This window comes from Montipora foliosa, chromosome 9 (assembly GCF_036669935.1).
Source record: "Montipora foliosa isolate CH-2021 chromosome 9, ASM3666993v2, whole genome shotgun sequence".
NCBI classification, from domain to species: Eukaryota; Metazoa; Cnidaria; class Anthozoa; order Scleractinia; family Acroporidae; genus Montipora; species Montipora foliosa.
Window position 1 is genome coordinate 22,314,212 of NC_090877.1, and position 23,086 is coordinate 22,337,297.

General features: G+C 37.6%; 1 protein-coding gene across 8 annotated transcripts; it reads left to right on the top strand.

Moving 5' to 3' along the window:
• The first annotated feature begins 515 nt into the window (after positions 1-515).
• LOC137972016 (homeobox protein unc-4 homolog) lies at positions 516-22,706 on the top strand. Of its 8 annotated transcripts, none has more exons than XM_068818813.1 (4): positions 516-875; positions 18,530-18,725; positions 19,591-19,769; positions 21,373-22,706. In XM_068818813.1, the coding sequence occupies exons 1-4, from the start codon at positions 828-830 to the stop codon at positions 21,826-21,828; spliced, it is 879 nt and encodes a 292-aa protein (XP_068674914.1). In that variant the 5' UTR covers positions 516-827; the 3' UTR covers positions 21,829-22,706. The 8 variants fall into 8 exon arrangements, with proteins under 8 accessions (XP_068674914.1, XP_068674918.1, XP_068674920.1 ...); XM_068818817.1 differs by lacking the exon at positions 516-875 and adding an exon at positions 3,407-3,587; XM_068818819.1 differs by lacking the exon at positions 516-875 and adding an exon at positions 4,288-4,427 and having other exon boundaries at positions 21,373-22,705.
• The last annotated feature ends 380 nt before the right edge of the window (positions 22,707-23,086 follow it).

Genomic DNA, 23,086 nt, shown 5'->3' on the forward strand with positions numbered 1-23,086 from the left:
CTTTGTGTTTTTCGCAGTTAGAAAGTTCATTTTCCAAGGAAATGCAATAATGAATAAAAGGCAATTGTAGAGGCGACCTTATTGTGACATTTTGTTCAGACCTTGAGGACGTGTAGCCGGGTTTGTAAGACTCTGGGAGAGTTTTTTTCAGTTTTCCGTGTCACGCTCACATTTGCAACCACCATAATCAGAGATAAACTTTGGTTTTTTACCGAAGTGCCACGCATGCATCGTTGGTGTATAAAACTGATGATATGCATTTATAAACTCAGCTGAAACAACATAAATTTATCAGTTCTGTATTATACATTTCCTTCCCGTAAAAGCCTATGTTTTTGCTACAAAAAAACCATAGAGTTTTTTTCAAATATTTAAAATCTTAATTAAAGAACATTGTAAAACTATCAAGTGGTTTGTCTCTTGTTTTTCCTTTGTCTCCACTGAGGAGCTTCAATGTAAACAAGTAATATCAAAACTTTTATTCACGTTTCTCGTTGTCTAAACAACCACTTTCACTGCAAGACTTAGTCAAATATCGGCGATTTTACTGCATTAACTGAGAATTGAGTTCGTGTTAATAGCTATAAAAATAAATACACCAAGCGATTTCAATTGCTCCTTTCAAGTTATTCCACTTGTAAATAGAAGAGTCGGGTTAATTAAGGACAAAGACTTCTTCATGTATAATTTCTACGCTTCGAAGGAAAAGATTAAACGAGGAAAAAGATCGAACATACAGTTCCAGCTCTATGAAAACAGTAGCGTAGAAATCTTACTCTGAAAGAGCAAAAATTCCAATGACTTAGGAGTGCAAGTGATCAGAAGTGATGTCATGCATTTCTCTCTTTCTTGTGAGAGACTACTATTCGTTCAAAGTAAGAGAATTACCCAGAAAAAAATTCACTCCGATCCATTTCGTCCGAGTGAAGTATCCTTTTTAAAGTGAAAGTGCACCGGCATAACTTTTAATGATCTTGTTGACATATTTAGTAATCTGAAAGAAGAAAAGTCGAACAAAGCATAACGTAGCTTAAACTAAAAGCCTCAACCGGCGGGTGGAAAGCAGTTGATCTATTTGCAAATCGTGGTAGATTTCTGGACTATCTAAGGCAATTCCTGCCAGTTTTGAAAGCCAGAATTAGAAAGCGTGACCCAGTTTCAGTTTCCTCAACATTACACGAGAAAGTAATGCGCTCTATAATGTAATCACAAAAAAAATTTAAATCGTAGAAACTGGACGAAAAAATTCACTAAACGATTTACGTCTACACTGACATTCAAGCCATCATTAGCAGCATGCAAGGCTGTTCTGTAGGTTTCTCGAAAGCTCTTAGAACCTTTGGGATCCCAAGATGCGATTTTCTCATTGCGAACATATTTCCTTTTGGTGCAACTCGTGTTTTAAGGTTATTGCAAGACAACAAGAATATTTTAACCCACTGCGTGGTCGAAGCCGTTATCCTTTCTGTCAAGACGAAGTCAAACATCGTTTCCTCTGCATTTGCTTGTGTACATACCAGGCAAATGGTTCTATTTAATTTAAACAGTCATGCTACTCCATTTTTACAGGCTTAAGTAACTTTTCTTTCCGTTTGAAATAGCATTCTAGAGCTTAAAATATGACAGCTACAATAAACAAGTTTGCCGAAATGACATTGAACAGTTTGAACGCCATAGTGATCATCCTGCGAATGAAAAGGACGTTCGACTTTTCACCAAAGTTTAGCCTGACAGGCCTATGGTTAATTTTTTTCTTCACTCCACGCTACTCGCTTTGCTTTTTGTCTCTGCTTGGACATTTTTCATTTAATTCAACTGACCACCTTTTAATGTAATATGTGACGGCTATATTTAAAAAGCTCAAACATCAATTAATATTTAGGAGCTACCTAAAGGGGCGTGGATGGTTGAGTAGAGCTAAAGCACAAGTGATTCCTTGTATGGCCACATTTTAAGTGGAACCAACCTGGTAGTATAAGCTCAGCTGTTAAGCACAGAAATCTAAGAAGACATGTAAAAATTTCACTATGTTTAATATTAATTGTAATTCTCTCAGTTCAACAAAGGAAAGTTTCTTCTGAAAGACTCAAATTGAAGTTGCTTTTGCACTCTGAGTCACGTAGACAAAGAGGAGGCAATAGTGAATTTCGGTAATCACCTTACTTAAATTTTACACCATATCTGATATCTATAATTGATGTCATGAAGGAGCCATCTTAACAAGCTCTGTTTTTGTATACGAGTAACTTATTTTATTTCTAAGAGATATTCATTGCTTCAGTTGTTTTGTCTACTGTTTCCCTTTGGGTAGCAAGCTAATCACATTGTACTTCACGAGAGCTGCTAAATAACACGCACATGTTTCTTATTGAGAGAACGCCCTATGCTCATCTCTGAGTGAAGTGGCATCTTTGCTTTATCTTTCTACATGCATGATACAGTTAAAATTTCACCCGTCTATGTAACTGTCCAGAGTCTTTGAACTGCGAATATTATTCGGCCTTCTCTGTAGTTTTTCTTAATGCCCTGGTCAACAGGTGAACTAACTTCAACCGAATTCTGTATGACTTTTTACCACGGTGGCCGAAAGTGACGGTCTCCTTTTCTCCAGCGATTAATATTTATTATGAGCTTGGCGTACAAGTCATAAACATTTCCAGCGCTTTTTTATTCTAGTGAAAAATCTTTTAATATTTTCATTGTTATTTTATATGTGCTGCAATGTTCTTAGTCGATAAAGTACCTATCTGTATCACTTGAATGTATCTATTTGCCAGAAACCTTTTCAGATTTGAGTCTCGGTAAACACGACAGCGTCGTTGTATATGGCTTCTTCTTCTTCTTCGTTTTATTTTTTATAACCTATTTTTTATTTCTACGCGTTTCAGACGTTTTAGGATAAGTACTCTTCACGCTGTTATGTTCAAGAAGATGAATTATTTGATTTTACTTTGCTTATGTTTGCTTTATTTTTGAAGTTAAGTGTTCTGTACTTACTATTTACTTGCCCGCAGTTAGCGGCCCACTATTTAAGTTAAATTCTGAAGCGATATGTATCCTCCTTTCGGTCGAGGCTTGCAAAATAAAACTCTTCCGCAATGTAGTCTTCCATATATTAATTAACAGTATCTGTTAATTACAGTGAATGACAAATTCGTCACCAAAAAAAAAGTGTATTAATAAGGCTCCTCATTTTACGGTGGCCCACATCTGCCCTGCATGACATTTTTTTTTATCCATGACAAATAGAAAAGATTTTTGTCATGGATAGAATAGAGTGTTATCACGCCAGAAAAGAAATTTGTCACGGAAAGAAAATAGTTTGGGCATGGATAGAAATGGATAGAAAATATATTTGTCATGTACAGAAAAGAGAGTTGTCATAGCAGATGTGGGCCTCCGTATCATTTAGCTCCTGTGACTAGAAGCTCTCCTGATATCATCACGACTACCACCTTATTATCCTTAACTGAAGAAAGAACGCGATAGGTAATCATTAAGCAAGGACCACAGAAGTTCTGTTTCAGATAACACTCTGTCTCGCGTGCTATTCAAATCGATGAGCGATCATGTTACTGCGTACAAAGGTAGTCTTTGCTGATTTTCTGTGAATAAAGGGGTTTGAAATAAGCAGAGGTTAGCACGCTATCGTGAACGAGACTTCGTCAAATTCAGCGCCAAATAGCTGCAACAAATCTAGTGCAAAAAGTTGTCTCCAGTTTCGAGAGAGTACTTACTTTATTACGAGTTTGGAACTCGAAAATGCGGGTGATATTGAATTCATTTGAGATAAAATTATCGTTTCATCACAAAAATTATTCTGACTGAGCAAAAACGACCTTTATCCGGGCGAATTATCGCAAAACTTGTAAAAAGGCGATTTTTATCGTCGAATCCCTATCAATCAAAAGTGCCTTTTTTGTGCATCCGCGCATTGCTGTATTTTTCTTATCATGGTTGTTTTACACCTTTTTTTTTTGCACACTTTCTGATGTTCCACTCAATTTCATGCGTGCATGACACAGCGCTTTAAGTAGGGAAGGAATCGTTGGATGGCCTGGGAGCTGGTCAATGAATGCTCTCATCATGTGAGAGGAAACTGTATAGAGTTGTTACAAGGTTTCTACGCTTGCGCGAGTATTTGTTGTTGTGTGCACTGCAAGTGTTTGAATCTATAGTCCGATATTGGTCCTCTTTAAGGATTTCTTTTAGTGAGTTTTTGTTGTTTACGACAACGCTAATGCTAAGAATTGTGCAAAGTATAACAAATTCTAAGCTAGGAACCATTGAACTAGAAGTCTTCTCAGTAGACCGCCATTAACTAGAAAACGAGTTCATATTTTGAAACCACCGCAAGGACGGGCTCTAAAAATGTTCTTAATTACCGAATTCTTCGGCCTTTTTTTGGCCGAAAAGGAACACTAAAGGTACAGTATAATTTTGCAACGTATTGTGCGTATCATCAAGAAATTGCTTTTCTTTTTTGCTTCACACTAGCAGAGTATATGTGTTATGAGGCGGCGTACGTTGGTGAGTTTGAGAATTTAATTTTGGCTTTACTGACATACTTTCGAAGTAAAAGTTAAATGCAGCTTCTGTATAATATCTGAGAGTGTTTTTAAATAGCTCGGTTGCCACTAGTCAATGACCGACCAACCATTTACTTAGATTTTTTGATGTTCATGCAAAATTTATGACAAGTTTGCAATGATTTAAAAATTACCAAATTTCAAACATTTAAAACTTAAACAAGTCTGTGGACATGCCAATGATGTATAATAATAATAACGGAGAAAATTGTATTGGTTGATTTTATTTGAACGAAGGGTTAAAATCCATCAAATTCAAAATGAAGTCTGATTGCTTTTGTGTGATCAGGCCAGGTAAATATTGGTAAATTATTCCACGGGAAAATCAATCATTTTATTTTACTTCTTGTCTTCCTTCCCTTTCTTGGTTTATAGCCTTTTTATGACGATGTAATTGGAATCTGTCATGGCACAAAGTCATTGTCGTGGAAGTCTGTAAGAAAATAAAAATAGTTTTGTTTGGAAAGTTGCTTTTTTAAATTTTTTTGCTCAACGGAAACAATGATACTTTTTCTAGCGATTTAATGTGTTGTAAAAAGACATCTTCTCCACTCGCGACCAAATTAATTTTCCAGATCATCGAATGTTTACCCAGGCTGACATAAAATCCATTCGCATGATCACGAGTTATTAGTATTTACACATGCATTTATTGAGTTTGTTCTCCACTTAAAATAGACTTAAAGTCAATTAGTAAACAAATAAACAGCAGCCAGCAATATTTTCAGCTGCATTTCCAGCTTATTACAATTCCCTTTGTTAATTAGCAAAACAATTTTATGTTTTTTCGCCAATTTCAAAATTCGTGCATATGAACATGAATATATCGAGGTTCAAAAGATAGTTGCAATTTTAAAATTTCGATCAAGCCAAACGCTCAAGTGTTTTCGCGGTTGTACTATTCGAATTGATGTCATTAAGACTTGATATTGTTTTGTTAAGGTAACATGTTACTTGAATAAATCCGAATTGAGAGCTGAAAAGGGCGCCGGCATAAAGCTCTCGTTTGTTCAACTTTGAAAGGTTCGTCTTCGGAACAGATGATCAAACATGACGCTATATTATGCAGATGATCATTGAATGAACCTCATACGACATTTAGCAAGGAGCCCAGATAATAATTCCTTGCTACTATTTTGATATTGTTTGTGACCATGGACCATTTCCTCGACCATAACAGGAGAAATCTCTATCAGGTAAAGCTCAGTTTTTAATTAACTAATAGCCACAAGAAACAATTTCATATTAACAGTCCAGTTACCGAATTATATGCGCGTTCCTGATGTGAAATCAGTTTTAAGTTTTTACATTCTACCTTTTGCCAAATGAATTTGCCAATTTTCATTAAACTCTTCATCGCAGAAAAAACGCTTGCCCTAAGTTCTTCTTGCTGAGATGTTTTTCACTCTGGTGAAACGTAAAGCTCTTTTCAAGGAACAATCTATGGTTTCGTTAAGGCTGGGCCAAATAGATTTATCTCTGCACTTCGCCTTTAATTGAATTTTCCAAAAGAACGAAACATTCCTCGTGTTTCTTTCAGCAATAAATAATAAGGTTAGCAAAGATCAGGAGAAATTATAAAATAATGCAAGGTAATTGGATTATGTGGTCTTTTCTCCATGTAATTTTATTTTTTCCTCTTTACAACTTTCGACGCTTATGGGATAGAGTGTGACCGGTTTAGCTACAGTATTTTGCGTTAACAAATCCACATACTCCCGCCCAGTTCATTAGTCGATCCAAGTCTATTTAGTTGATTTGCCGTCAGCCGCAAAACGACCTTAATTAATGGGACTTGCCTTGTATAAAAATGAAAATTTGTTGTCGAGCTTTCTTTTAACTGGAACGAGAAGATCGTAAAGCGACTGAATCTTAGGCTTTTACCAACACACTAATAATAGTACTTTTGGTCTTAAATGTATGAGATATTTTGAACGGAAATTATAGATTATTCTTGAGCGGGGGAGATGAAGGTCCCAGTGAAGAATTATTAGAATAGATAAAATTTTGTTATCTCAGAAAACCTGTGATATTGCGTTTCTAGCATTCTGGACCCGAGCTGCTCGACGTCCAGTAGAAGAAACCATTGGTTCTCTATGTTTTCGTGGAATTTAAAGCTGGTTAGCGCTAACACTGAGTCGAGCCTCCAGGCTACAGCAACCCTTCCCCGATTGGTTCCTTAAGTCTCAGTTATCATCTGTGTTATTTAACGGCATATCTTGTAGTATAGTACAAACACAGATGATGAAGCTGATTATTATTAGCATTATTTCTATTATCGTGGTCTCTAAGGAGAGAACTGCTCATCACACTTATCTGGACAATTTAATAAGCAATTGTCGCTTTTTATCGACACCTGAACCAGGTGGAAGTTATAGTCCAGGTGGCTTTAACGGGATACGAATCCATGACCTCTGCGATGACGGTTTCAATGCTCTACCAACTGAGACTCCTTCCACACTAACGCGCTTTCGAAAACCTCCGTTTTCGAAATCCTCCGGATCCCTGAAAACGGATAAAAAGATCTGCTTTCACACTAGCGTTTTCGCATCGTATTCGTCCGTCCACATTAGAGAATGAAAACGGAGATCTAAAGATGCGTTTCTGTTACCAGGCTTTGTTTACGTCTTGGCGTGCGGCAAAGTGAGGCATACAAAAACGCGTATTCGAAAACCTTCATTTTCGCCATCCACGCTAGAACGACAGACCTCCGTTTTCTCAAGTCTCCATTTCCAATAGCGTTTTCGAAAACCTCCGTTTTCGTCGACTTCCGCTTTCGATCGGCATCGATCGTTTTAGTGTGGACCGTCATATATAGACGGAGGTTTTCGGAAACGGATGTTTTCGAAAACGCATTAGTGTGGACGGGGACCTCAACGATGAAGTCACGCAGTTGGGAGCAGGTCAATTTGTTGGACTCATGTGGTCCTTTGAAAGGACTCGATGAATGAAATCAGAAATGTTTAATTGAAGTGTGGGTCATGGACCAAAGGGAAGGATCGCTCCTCCCTTTCGCAAATAAACCGCACTTCAAAATTACATTTAATTCATTATTTAAGAATTGGCTCATGCTTAGCGTGTGTATATCGAGTTATGGATGCACGCGGGAGGTTGCTAAGCACGATAGAAGCATAGGAATGACAGCCGAGTGCGATTCCAGCTTCTCGAATGCTTAGCAAACTCCCAAGTGCATCCATAACTCGATATATACACAGCTAAAAGCATGAACCAATTTTTTTATAACATAGGCGCAACAACTTGGACGATAAAACATGTTTCATTTGAAATTGACTACAAAGTTCTCACAACGCACGGTGAGGGAAAACAAACGGTCCTATTGGCTGGTTAAAATCACGCCACAAGTAAGTTGAGCGAGAATGATTCATCTGGTTTTACTAAAATGTTGCAAACGAAGGATTCGCTTCTTCAGTTAAAGAAAACATTCGCAAAGAAAGTCAAAGCACTCGATGAAAATGTAGACAACCAACCTGAAGTCAAAATGCCCAAGTAAACAAAGGATTTGGATTGAGAATGATGCCGGGTTCATATTGCCATGCACAGTGCGGACTCCAGAAACTTGCAGTTTTTCTCACTGCACTAAGCTAAATTCAGAAAGAAAATCCGGTGATACCGTTAAGTTTTCGTTACCCCCAACTCTAGTTGGCTTCCCTGCCTGCTAAAAAGTCAATGCCGGGAGAAAAATTTGGCTGGTCCTCCCTGGGTTCTTCCATTTGCTTCTTTCACTGTCAACTACAAGGGAACTAGCAAAAATCGACGAAAACTTTGGATCTAAAATAAAGCTGCACACGTCATGTTATATATGCACGGCCGAGTTGGCTAAAATCAGGCGATATTCCGCAAGATAATCGTTTTATTATTCAACACATTGATGACAAAGCACAATTCTCTACGTTTATTGAAAAAAAAAGCTGGAAAAACTACCATTTTTCATCGCGACAAATAAAATTACGTATATCGCAGGATATCTGTTGATGAGTACGCAAGACGAACATTGAGCGCGCTATGACCATATTTGGACATTGTCACAATGTGTTGAATAATGAATCTCTTTTTCAGGTTTCCAGTTCCATGACGCCAACATGGCGACTCCATACAAAACTCTCAGTATAAAGTTGCGTGAAACGCTTCGACAAATAATTCAGAAACGATGTACCGCACAGACCTGAGAATCAGTGAGGTGATTTACGAATTTGTCTCCTACAACATCCCAAGTTTTTGGCTTATTTCATGGAACGGTTTCGATTTTATTTTCTTGCTGCGTGACAGTGAAAACGATCTATCGAATTTAGATTGTGCCAGCACGCACGCTATGTTAATTAGCCGGTGGCTGATATGGCAACTGGACAAAACATCTGGTGAAATAAGATCACCTTAAAATCGTGGTGCAACTACTTCAGTTGTAAGGAAAAAGATATGCTTATAAATTAAACCACAGCTCACGAACGCTCGTATAATTGGAATATCACCTGACAATTAAATTAAATTAAAATATCGCCTGATTTTAGCCAACTCAGCCTACGGCCTCGTCGATATTCCGCGCGATTTCGCAGGATAATGCTTAAATATCTAACAACCATAGATATATGTAATGATATTATATATTGTATAATATAATTTGTTAGATTCTCAAGTTTGGATCAATTCCGACGTTTAGAGGTACGCATAGGCAAGAAATGTTTTTGTGATGAGCCTACGTCTGCCGGACCGCATCTTCATCAAGTTTTTTTTCGTTTTTTCTCGGATTTTCTCGCTTCCTTTGCTCGTAATTCTTACTTCCAACTTTTTGAAGTTTAAGGAATTTAATAAAACAATTATTTAATTCGCGCTTGTTGGATAGGAGACTGGTTATAGCCAACTCGGCGCTACGCGTCTCGTTGGCAATTTACCATCTCATATCCAACGCGCGCTCATGGAATAATTGTTAAATACAACAGATATAACTGATGTTCTTACAACATTTTGACGTCATCTGTGATATATTACTGAACAGACGAACGGCAACATGGGATCTATTTGTTAAATAAACGCACGGCCGTGCGTATATAACATGACGTGTGCAGCTTCATTTTAGATCCAGCGTTTTCGCTGAGTTTTGCTAGTTCCCTAGTAGTTGGCAGTGAAAGAAGTAAATGGAAGAACCCAGGGAGGACCAGCCAAATTTTTCTTTTTAGCACGCAGGGAAGCCAACTAGAGCTGGCGGCAACGAAAACGAAGCACAACAAGCATGTTCAACACAAAACTAATGCTCAAAATTGTATTTGAAAGGCACTCAACAAGAACGAAAAAGGCCGCAAGTTGTTCTGTGGCAACTTTCAAAGATAGAAATTCTTGTTGTTATCGTTGTTTTTTATTGCATTTGTTTAACCTGCCGAAAACAAATTAATTACAAAATCCACAAAACAAGCGGAAAAGCGCGGAAAATATTAAATCAAAAACATTAAAAAAAATTAAAAACACTACAGCTGAAACATGGTCAAAAAACATCAATCACGCATTACTTATAACCTGAACGGTATCACCACCGGATTTTCTTTCTGAATTCGAATTTAGCTTGGTGCAGTCAGAAAAACTCTTCGATGTATTGTCGATTAAAGCAGCGATTTGTGCCTCGGTCAATTCCGGTCTAGAATGTCTCTTATCGGCCATTTTTTCTCAGAGCTGCAAAAACGTTTTTAGCTCGCTTTGTTGGTGACGCGTTCCTTGACCATATTAGGTACATCAGGTATATGAACTGATAGCCTGTGTCCGGCGAGCCAATGAAAATGGTGGAAAATCTGATAACCGTAGTTCAGTTTAGATAGTTTTATTCTGCCATTGTCTTCAGATGTTGTTTTCCTTTTTCTTAGTCTTAATAGTTATTTTAACACTTGTACTTTTCTGTTAATTATTGTAGGCTTCAAAGTAATTTACGTTGTCAGCCCGTAAACATTGATAACGACCGCAAATCTCGAAGCCAGCTAACGAAACAATATAAATAAGTATTACATACAATATTGTAACTTCTATAATTATATTACTATAGATGATGACGAAGAGATTGATTATTAGTATTTATAAAATAATTAGGATAGTACGCGCACTCTCATTGGTCAATAGCTGTGTTTAGATGAGAGTATGGAAAGACGGCTGTGACATCACACGAAGTTTGATTGCGCTGCGCCTCGTGAGTCCACAACATTTGATGACGAATATCGTTGTCGATAAGAGTACAGACAACTCTGAACCACTTTCGATTTGTTTTTTACCACAATATTCAACGGCAAAGAACGTTTTTATTTCCAGAGCGTGAACAAAACCATGACACAAAGAAAGAGCAAGCGTTGTCTATAACTTTCTCGCAATATGATTGGTTTATTTCCCAAAACGAGCGTTCCTGATTGGCTATTACATTGCGTGACAAATTGACGCTGGCAGACTCTTAATGACAACGGCAAATTAGCCAATCAGATTGCGAGATTACCAGCAATTGTGGTAAAAATTGTAATCGTTGCAGGAATAAATGAGTTACAATCATCTTTTTGTGCTATATTATCTCACTGTTTTAGTATATATACTACACTTAAGACATTGTTTCACGATTCTGCTCCGCGGCTCGGCAAATATCCACCACTAATAGTTAATTATTGTTACTATTATTATAGTTATATTATCATCATACTCGTAACTATTACAAAATTCTCGAACGTGATTGGTTCTGTGCGCGCCTATTTGTCGCGTAATTGGCGCGCGATCACGTGGGTGTTCAATTACAGGTATCCAATTTGAACAACTCCAATTTGGATACCTGTAATTCGACACCTACACCATCATTCGCACGTCAATCACATGCACTTGGATGGGGTCTTTCTTGCTGTTTCCCTACTGTTGGCAAAACCAAACCAGATTGAATATAATTTTAACCTTTTCACAGAAAAAGGTATTCAAAGACTTTTTATCCTCGAATTTTGTTCTGATTTTCTCGCATTTTGTTATAGTTACGATTAATTAGTAATACGACTTCGTGTAGTACAATTAAGTGGTAATCGTCCTCGTAATTTCAAATCGGCTTTGCATGTGTCCTTGAAATCACTCGCACGATCATCCCTGAATTGTACTCCACTCAGTGCTATTAGTATTACTTATTATGATTATTATTACTAATAAAGTAAGGATTGTCAACGGGTTTGATATGGTAAATTGACCAACTGCGTGTCTGTGTTTCACAAGGAAGTTTAGAAAACGACGACGTTAATAAAGCTCTACTAGCACTAGCACTAGCACTAGCACTAGCACCAACACCACCACCACCACCACTACCACTACCACTACCACTACCACTACCACTACCACTACCACTACCACTACCACTACCACTACTACTACTACTACTACTACTACTACTACTACTACTACTACTACTATTACTACTACTACTACTACTACTACTACTACTACTACTACTACTGCTGCTGCTGCTGCTGCTGCTGTTGCTACTACTACTTCTCCTACTACTACTACTGCTACTGCTACTGCTCCTGCTACTGCTACTACTACTACCATTATTAGAATGCTTCACCCATATTGTTCGAAGCGAACGAGATGCAATAATAACGAAAGACTTTCGAGAGTGCAAAGTTCTATTTTGAAGTGAGGTTTTGGTCGACGTCGCCGTCGTATATCGTATGGCAGGGAGTTTAAGGTGATTCCCTAGAAAAAGAACTTGTATATATTTCCGCTGAAACTTCTCACACGGTTGTAACATGTCAAGAAGATGATAAAAATGTAATAAAAAAGGGGAGGGGGGGGGGGGGGGGGTCACCGTACTCTTTTTCATTGTACGACGCTGACGAATACGGCTATTTGAACTACTTTGACAATTGCCGCGCACTCCCACTGTTGAACACATTTAGGTCGATTTTCGATCTAACGATCTAACGTATAACGCAGAGCCTGATGTCATTCTATGGCTAATTCTGCCCGAACACATTCATAAAAAAGGTTCTTATAACAAAAGAGAGGGCGTGTTTCTAGTTATACAGATTTGTCTCGGAAGAAATCTCACAATGTGTTTGAAGCGCAGAAACGGAAGCCGCAGGCCACAGTTTTTCCATAAATGGTGATAATACCGAACACCCAGCGTGAAAACATCTGATTGAACAAAATGATTTAGAAAATACAAGACACAATATAGACCTAAACTCTTTTTTAAAAATCTTTTACAGCTGTATATGATGTTTCAAATCTGAGCAACAAATGTGATAGTTACGCAGGGGCAGACTTTGCTAAGGGTTCGCGAGGGTTCGCTGACAAGATCGAAAATTCCACACGCTGTTGGAACTAACCATATTGCATGAATTTCGCCCGCTCACGCTCTAAGCAAAGACATGCCTGGATATTGACCGTTTAATAATTTAGGTAGAGTCATAAATGTAGTGTCACTGATTTTTTTAGAGACTTTTAATTTTAGAGACTTTTAATAATTGTCTTCATAGGAGGTTTAGTTGTAAAGTTTTGAAAGTTCCCATTCACCTTACGAGATTTAAGAAATAATTAAGTACAACAAAACCCATGCAGAAATCAAACAGAAAAACGATACGTGAGGCTACTAATGGATACCGGCGAATGAGCCACCAGCAAATATTCTCAACAGTCAACATGGCGACCACAGTACTCACTGAGCTTCCCGTGGGAAATGTCTACACATTGTAAAGGTAAAAACAATATTGCAAGTTAATGCTTTAAAATAAAACGAACCTGTAGAAAAAAATGACAAATAGAGAAAAAAAGAACAGGTATATGCCATGCAGTGAAAATTGTTTTTTGTAGTGTTGAAAACGTGACCAAGATGAACAAAAATTGAAGCTTTCTTAGTTAACTTTCTTTAACTTTAAAAAAAAAAAAAATCAAAATCGAATCCGTTAAAAAATGCTTGTTGTCAATATCGACCCGATCAGAAAATGGGATAGAAATCGTTTTTGCACGTGTCTTGGTGTTGCTTTGCAGCCTAGGAGAAGAAGACCATGTGAAAAATTTGCACCCAGAGCAGCATAATCCACTGTTAAACTAATTGTTCACGCTGGTGACGATTAATCGAACTTTTCAAAGTTGCTTGCAAGCAGAATCTATCAACCACAATGTACCACAAGTAAAACACAATGCAAGGCCGTCTCTGATACTAAAACATTCGCATTTGTGGGTACATCTCGACATGCAAACATAACAAGCCTTTCATTGTTTCTCTGAATATTCTTTAACAACCAGGTTATTTTCCTTCATTTACGTCATCGGTAAATTTCGCAGGCCGGGTTCAACCAAGCGCCCAACAAATTTTCCGCATCGCACATCATCTTTCTAACAATTTTGCTGCTAATCGGCTTTTTTATTATCGTGGCTCCACCGTAGAATAGAGCTTAAAATATTTCGTTGAGACTTTTGACTTCCAGTGCATTCTGACAAAAGCAGGTGTTAAGAAATAAACGTATCATGAAACCATAAAAGGGCTATTTTAACACATGGCTTAAATACATGACACGTCAAAACAGAGGGACAAACTATTTTAAACTACATGCAATTAAAAAAGCAGTTTTTCTTTGTTTTTATCTAAAAGCTGTTTTATGAGCCCTTTCAGGACAATCGAAATTAACTGAGTTTTAAAGTCATCGCACAAAAATCTACTATACGTACTGTAGATACATCGATGATACAGACCCCAGTCAACTTGTACACTTCATGTACAATTTTCTGATGCTGGTTCGTTTTAAAACTGCGTCAGCCGAAACCTCGAACTTCCGAATGTCGGGCGTTCAGTTGGCGAATCAAATCTCTGTTTAAGTTCCTTTAAACAGGCTCTCAAGAATGACCGCCAAACTTTCTTAATGTGCGGGGAAGGTAACTCATCCACAAAACACGCAATGACAATAGTAGGTAAAATTCGAATTATTCTTGCTCGCAATTAAACTCATAATGATTTATATAACAACTGGTTAACTGATAAAAATTGCGATTGCAAAAAGAAACAATTTCTGGGCAGCATGTATCTCGTCTTATTTAGCTTTTAGTGCTGGACAGTTTACGTCCTTGTTTCAATCTCATGGTCAACGCACTACTGAGCTTATTGAACGAACGGCAGCAAAATGAATAAGCGCATCTCGACCCCATTAGAACGGATAAAGGGGTTGGAAATAAAATAGATACGAAGTGATTTTCAACATTGTGTTACGCCTTTTCACTTTAAGTTCTGCTTAACAAAATCCCAATACGTTTTGAGCCCATTTCTAATGCTACAGTACCATAGACAGTTCTAAGAATGAAGTCTAGCAACAAGTTTGCCTAGCTAAAAAATTCTGCCTTTCAAAAATATAACATATGGTTTTAAGACACAAGAAGTTTGTGGTATTTTCGCAGAAATAGGCCCTAGATGCGTTCAAATGGCCCATTGGAAAAAAAAACAAACACGTGGATCAGTGTTTAGTCAAAGAGCACACGGACAATTAAACTTTGTTTTCGAGGTCTGTTTGCCTTGCTCTATTTCCATGATGAAACTGGTGTAAAGAAGGAAAGAAGCGAGCATATAGAATGTTCCATCAGAAAGAACTATGGTTTGCAAGAGAGACCCAATGCAAATCACAAAAATTCAAAATTCAATTGTTTGGACTTAAAAAACACTATAAGAGATTAAAAGGTTGTTTTTATACCTGCTGCTGCAGCTTATTGCCTTTTATTTACCCCAAAATTACAAATGATAGCGGGCTGCGAAGATTTGTAATTAAGATCATTAAACAACGCTTTTATTCTGTAACTAAGAGATGCTTGGCACCACTAAGCAGTTGTAAAAAGATAGTTATGAAGAAGAAAGTATAATTAAGAAAAGAAGAGATACATCGAAATAACGGAGCAAAGGATTTGTTGCTTCGGAGTAGGTGAGCTATTGTAGCTGTCGTGTTCATGATCCATCTGTAATCATGAAGGAAACTACACTACGAGGAAGTCGTGGTTTTGCGTGTGAAGGTGGTAACACGAGATGTCTTTCAATTGCGATGGCAAAACAAAATACGAGAACATAAGTTTTGTGAAATATTAGGTCCTACGTCTTTGTTTCGAGATACCGATTTGGTTGTCTTGGAGCGCAACTTCGTATTGAATCATTCGTAATGGAAAACAGTTTGTCTGACAACCTTTTTGAAACTAAAGTAGTAATTGTTCCTTGGAAATGAGCAAAAATGTTCGTGATTCAGACACTGAGGCGACAAAACGTATTTGGGAATTCATCAGGGATCGTCGCATTTTTTAAATCAGGAAAACATTGTTTGGTCTAGAACTTCCACGCGGTTTTTTACAAGCTGATCAGTAACAAAACCCAATAATTGCAAAATAAACTGTGAAAATAATGGCAAAATATTGTCAGGATTGGCTTTGCCGCGGCAATGGCTTTGGTTTTCTTTTGTGTTAAGGACAAAAAGTTGACGTTTTCACTTGAAGTGAGTAAACGAATCAAAGTGAATAAAACTATGAAAGGGTATCTCATTTGGTCTCTGTAGGTCGGTACTCCACGCTTTCCAAAAAGCATTAAACTTGCTAAAACTTACTGCCCACTGGTGTTAAGTCATAATAATGGCTTAGATAAAACGAAGAAAACAGTTTTCTTTCAGCCATTACGTTTCTGTGATGTAGTTTTGTGCAAAAGCAGTAACTTGACCTGACGATCGAGAACTTTGGTATCCGATTTGCAGTGAAGGCAGATGTTTCTGGCCAAACAGACAAAGACTGAGACTGGGGATATGAGATTTCTGTTAACGATGCAAACCAAGAAATTTAATCTTAATTAGAGGACATGTATTTGTTTACTCAAGCTGGAATGGTGAAACCAAAGAAAGTAGAAGAAAATAACATCTACGTCTTCTACTACCGACAAGAGACCAACAAAAGTAGTCATTGCACAGATGTCGTTGTCTTTTTTTTTCATAAATTTCTATCCTCGTTACCACCAACATATTTTTGCAAAAATGTCCTTTCCAATAATTTGATGGCTATGCAAAAAAAGTTTTACCCTTGCGATCACGTGATCCCAGATCTGAGACAATGGCTTTAGAATTACCTATCACTCTAATATCAGATTGTTCAGCTGACACGAACGTGTCTCAACAATTAATTTTTGCTTTAATTTTCCTCAAGAAAATATTTTAATTATTCAAAAGCTCGTTTCAAGGGATATAGTTTTGTTTGAATAGACCGGTTAAATTCGATCCTTATGTGACTTGTGTTTTTAACTTCATTTCTTTGTCTTCCGACGTGGGTACTATATGGGTTTTTTCACGAAATGAGAGCGCCGATCCACATACGTTTTCACAAAATGGGCATTTATTTCCATCTCACGTCTTACAATGTTGTTAATCAGTCGAAGAAATCAGTAATCAATTCATATATTTTAACTCAAATCGAACGTTTTTCAAAATATTCAGATCCAAACAGAGAAATGTTCTTACGTTGTGTAAGAGCCTGCTATCACTTTAAACATTGTTCACTGAGTGCCGTAACTCGAATATTCTTTGGTTTTCGTCTGCGATAAGGATTACAATAAACCAGCAGGCTTAGATTAAAGAGTGCCAAAACATAAAAAAAATGTCGTCTACATGACAGTTCCTGAAGATGTTTTTCTGGGTAGTTTAATTAAAATCAAGGCACTGGGTATACCGAATCCAAACAGAGCGGCCTTAAATTTACGCTCGCTGAGTACAATAAGGTCTCAATGAACGCTGGACAGAAACGCTGACAAAGCGATACTTTGACGCAACGGGGAGTGTTAAGTATTTTCCAAATATTAAAGTTCTAATTACTCGGCATCTACTTTGATTTGCTCCGTTTTGAAGCGCAGGAGTACGTGATCATCACCCAGAAATAAATTTATTATGATTATTCCTCGACGCAGTTAGTTACTCCAATGAAAGCCTGTAAATTAATTAATCATTACTCGTGTTGTTCTTCCCTCCTTTGGACAAGGCAAACGTACTTGACTCAGAATGACAATTTAGACAACAAGCCGATATCGAGCGCAAAATGTCCATTTAGTATACTCCAATTTGCGTTATTTTATTCATCTTTGTTCTTTTTCAGGGCGTCCTCTCCAAACGCGTGCGATTTAGCTACGTTAGGTTTGCTTAGGCGATGAAAAATATCCTATTCGTCGATAGTGTGGACTGAACATTCCCACGATCTTTTTGGGCCACTAATTTACCGCCTCCTTATTACACGGGGAATAATTCATTAAACTATCGCCTGTGATCCTATTAGCTCTGAGCTTGATACCAGCTGTGCACACTCGGGGCAGGTGAAATTTTACGACCTCCCAAAGTTCAAATAGCAACATCAAGTATTTATCCTAAAAAGGCAAGCGATTCGAGTCCGCATTGAACCTATGACAGTTTTCTCGTGCTAACGTGTTAGCGTTAACCTAGCCTCACGGGTGGAAATCTTGCGAAAATTCAGCTCTTTGGCCATTTCAACGTTGCGTACTAAGGGTAATTAAATGTTCGCATTGTTAATTACGCAAACGGATTTCCCAATCCGGTGGCTTTAACGTGCGATTGAAACTTCGGTGACGCGTCATCAAAGCCGACCAATCGCGAGCCAGAGAGCAAAATGTAGCCATTCGTAAAGGCCTTTGTATTATATTATAACCAGTTGATTGAATAGTTATTTGATTTGCAAACTTCAAAATGAGCAAAGAATACACTTCAGAATTCATTGTATAATTCCATTAGCCAAAAATAATAGGCATCCTTTAAATATCACCCCAGTTTTACATTTGGACTCGGCCATTTGACCACGTTCCTCTTAAGGCCAGCAACTCTCTTGTCGTCCGTTTTAGCCTTTGTCATTCTCGCTAGCTTGTCATTTTATAAATAATGGAAACTAACTTTCAAGGGCACCACACATATTTTCAGTCGCCGCTGTACGCGATGGTGTCTCCCCGTGGGCAGTCTATTTCAAGCAACAGCGGCTTGCCTTTCCCCGACTCTTGCTGCAGTGTGCCAAGCTATCTTCCCTATCATTCGTTCACTGGCCGTCCATACGAAGTTCCCTGCGTTTACCACACAACTTCGTACGTGGATCCTCAAATTCAACTCGCTGCATTTCAAGGTAAGAGCATTAAAACACTTTAATTGCACGATGATCTCGTTTGCTTCAGTTAAACTGTCTTTATAGTCTCCATCAGGGTATTTTGCTATCAAAGTCATCCGTTAATGGAAGTTAACTGTATCATTAAGCAATTAGTTCTTACGCTGGAAATCTCATGAAATAATTTCTTTTGACATTTTTAGGGCTGATAACGTATTTATAAAGACTCAAAAAATGGCGTTAGCAATTACTGTTACTTTTTCTTCAGACTTTTTTCACTCGATAAGATAGATTTGCGGTTATCATCGCAGAGATTTTCTTTCCGGTCGTTGTCGCTTCATGGTAACGAAAATTCAGCAGAAATATTCCTCAGGTAGTATAATAAAAAATTCAGTATCAGAAAAGAAACAAGATTTAAATGCCACAAGAAAGAAGCCGAGTTCATGATTTTCCTTACTTTTTCCACCGCCCTAAACTATTTTTCCGAGCGGATTTCGAGAACGAATGGATAGAATATCCATATTATGACGTCCATTGAATAGGAGTTTCCATGACAAGGAGAATTTCGGGTGTTAATTTAGTCTTAAATAATCACTGTCTCTCATTTCTTTTGACGATAGAATGTATTTTTCACTATGATAAAGCTAACTTTCTTCTCCTATGTCATTTTCCTGAAAAAAAAAAAAAAAAACACAACAACAACAACAAACAAAAAAAAGAAAGAGTGGAAGCAATTGATAAGTCAAGATATTTCTGACTGATGAAAGATTACAGAACACCCTCTCTCCTTGATCTATCTAACAACCTTATCGTCGGATATCAAAACTGACGGGTACTTTTTTAAGAAATAAAACCATTATTAAAGCAAACTCTTATTTTCCAATAGGCCAGAGGTTTTTGGATCATTTGAGACCTCATAAACCTCGAAGAATGCGAGTTCGGACAAATTTTAGTCCATGGCAGCTGGAACAGCTAGAGAGGGCATTCGAAACCACTCATTACCCCGATGTGTTTATGCGCGAAGCTCTTGCTCTCCGACTTGACTTGACGGAAGCTAGAGTTCAGGTAAAGTACCTTTTCTTTGCCGTTGAAGGAAGTCAGTAGGAGGTATTGTTAATGGTAAGAAGTTCTTACTACACTCAAATGGCCTTAATTGTGTGAATTACAACACTTGCTATCTCAAATGACTGCAGAAAATTATTCTTAAACATGTTCAAATAAGACAGAAAGCGGGAAATTTTCACCAAAAAGAAAAAAAAGCGCGATGTTTCACATCGGTTTTAGCCTTAAAAAAGCGGACTCTACATGATGTTGCCGTGTGCTAAAGATACAATTTACCGTGAGTGTGGGTTTCTTTCTTCACCCTTTCGGCTGGACTGTTCAACATAGCCGAAAATGCTCATTTTAGCGCATTTTCTTTGTGCCAAACGCATGTAACGCTAGAATAAATGTACACGAAGTATCAGTTAAGAGGAAACAGTAATTTGGTAGTGACCAGTATACAATAACAAGCTGTGAATTAATCGCATAGGATTCGGTCTCTATTTCAGCATTGAGGGCCCTTGAAAAATGTGGACTTTGCTTATGGCTACTCAGTCTGACATTGTGTTTTTTCTCAGAATACAAGAAGTGTGAATTTTAGTATGAAACTTAAACATGAAGCCATAGCCTACAATAAAAAGCAATGCAGAATCTTCCATTTGGAAATATACACACACGTCAGAAGACATTTAAGATAGTTCAGTGCGATTAGCTGAAGTTGGGTGAATTTAAAATTCACAATTGGCTGAAATGCTCCAATGGGAAATTCAGAATGCAACAGGAATTTTTTTTATATCTGATCATTGACAACGAAAAATCTCGAAGCATGTAACATCATCGTATAATTATTTTAAAAGTTCGAAAAACTCGAAACTGTCCGCGCGCGCGGTTGAGATTACAACAGTTGTCACTGTTCAATTGGATGTGACACGATCAACACCTTTAGAAAAAAAGGTAATGATTTTTCTTTTGAGAGAAGTCCATTCTTGCCTGTAATCAACGTTTATTGTTTGAGGCAAACACCTAATCCATGCTTTCAGCATTGTGTTGGCTCTTGCTGTTTTCAACTTCAAAAGCCTACCAAGCGAGTTTAATTCATTTTTCCTATTTCCCTTTTAATTGAAAATTTTTAATCAAATGAACCGATACAAAATACCAAATGTTACTCTCTCACCCACAATGTGTTCCTCTCTTCATAAAATTATTCCAGAACCACCCAGACTGACAAGGTGTTTCAAATTCTCAGCTTGTGAAATCAGTTTTTTTTCTGGATGGATTTAAACAACAAAATGTTAAAACAGGCCGACAAATTTTGTCGCATGTCAATGCATATGTGTATTTGCTCCCAAACAAGGAATAGACTGTAACCAATTATTTTTTGACTCCAAGAAAGCGAAAGAAAACTCGTTAAGAAGGACTTAGACAAGGCCTTTTTTTAGTTTGGCAAAAAATGGCTAAAATCTCCAACCAAATAACGAATTTAAATACACAAAAAAGGTAGAGTCGGTCGGTAGAGATGATCTCCAAGTGCCGCTTTTTAAAAGAACTACCTCTCAAATAAAGTTTTCTTAAAAAGCAAAACCACATGTTGCAGTTAAAGTTGATTGACTGTATGTGTACGTTCCAGGTTTGGTTCCAGAACCGACGCGCGAAATGGCGAAAGCGTGAAAAAGCCAAAGATGGAGAGGATGGGGAGAAAGATTCGGAAAATAACGACGAAACAAACGTGACTGGGAGAGAGAAAACAGTAGAGGTGAAAACCGGAGCAGAAGAGGAAACTAGCGGCCACACTGAGATTAAGAGTAAAGAGAGCAGTAGCCTACATTTCGAGAGTCGTGTTGCTGCACGAGATGAAGACATATCTGAGCAAGAACGCAAAGGAATAATGCTACGGGTCAAAGAGGAAGTTCCAGAGCAGTGCACTGGACGGTTTAGGGGATGTGGCCACGAAGGCTACAGTGAAGACCAAAGCTCAAGCAATTTGGACTATTTTGAGAAAATAAGAACCTCGAGTATTGCAGCACTTCGACAGAGAGCTAAGGAACACGAAGTTTTAATGACTTCGCAGAATTCTGCGATGTAGAGGGCACGAAAACCACATTTTTAGTGGGTGCCGTCATAATGAAGATTTTACATCAGTCCTGAGTGATCCTTTTATTTCATCGCTAGGTTGTAATTATTAGATGTAGGTTACAATTGTAAATAACATTTACTATGTGCATGCCGTCCGTCGGGAACTGAACAGGTTGCATGAGAACTTTCGAGTACTAATGACTACCCTCGATGCTGTAAAACCAAGACAGTTCAAAGAACATCATCAAGAACTTGTACAAACTGTCACGGTGCTTTGATTTGTGACAGAATGGCTAGGCAAATGTTGACTTATCCTGACAACCTGAGTAGTTGCGACAAACGCAAACGGACGCGCAAATGGAAATCTTCTTCTTTGGCGCGCATCGAGAGTGTGACTCGATACTGAAACACGACGCTGAAACTATCCGGCTCAGTTGCGAGAAAAATCTAATTCGTTGCTCAAAGCACCGCCTGTTTACGGTCAGATATTCTTGTAAATGTCAATAATAAAAAGACACTATAAGACTACGAATACAGTTGCAATTGCGAGAATAACTTTGAAGAGATATTTCCTTGGCTGTAAAGATAACTGTCGATAAAAATTCAGTGACTCCTTCATATCGATAACGAAACGTCCTATCTTAACGAAAACTGATTAAGATATCTTTGACTGTGATTATTTCTTATAATTGAAGAAATTTACTTTATCTTAATCTAATTAAACAAATGTTAGATCATATTAACAAATTAATAACATCGGTGAAATTCTACAAAAAGCCTAGTAACAGTGTAAGATATTGAATATCCTTATTAACTTTGACTCAATAAAGATACAAAATTTGACAAATTTCAATGTAAGTCTATAACAGAATTGCGCTATCAATTATATAAAACCCCTCCGAGCCGAGTGGTCTCCTAATTTATTCTTACTTGTTCATGCTTGGAAAATCCCGACCAAAACGTTAATCGAATGACTAATTTAGCTCTTTCGTATCACTTAAGATAAAATGTCTGATGAAAGTTGAAGAAAAGGAAATTTCAAATTGAAATCTTAAGTTGGTCATTTATCTTACTATAAACACTGCTACGCAATAACGGTATTTACATTTCCTGGATTCAATCAACACTTGTTAATCACTGGATATCAACGCTTAATAAATTTGTCCGAGCTGCTTCCTTTTAACAAGATTTCCGGCTTTCAAAAAATTAAATTCTGGAAGACTATTTTGTGCCCTCGTTCTGCCTTCAGTAACACAGGAGACTTTCCG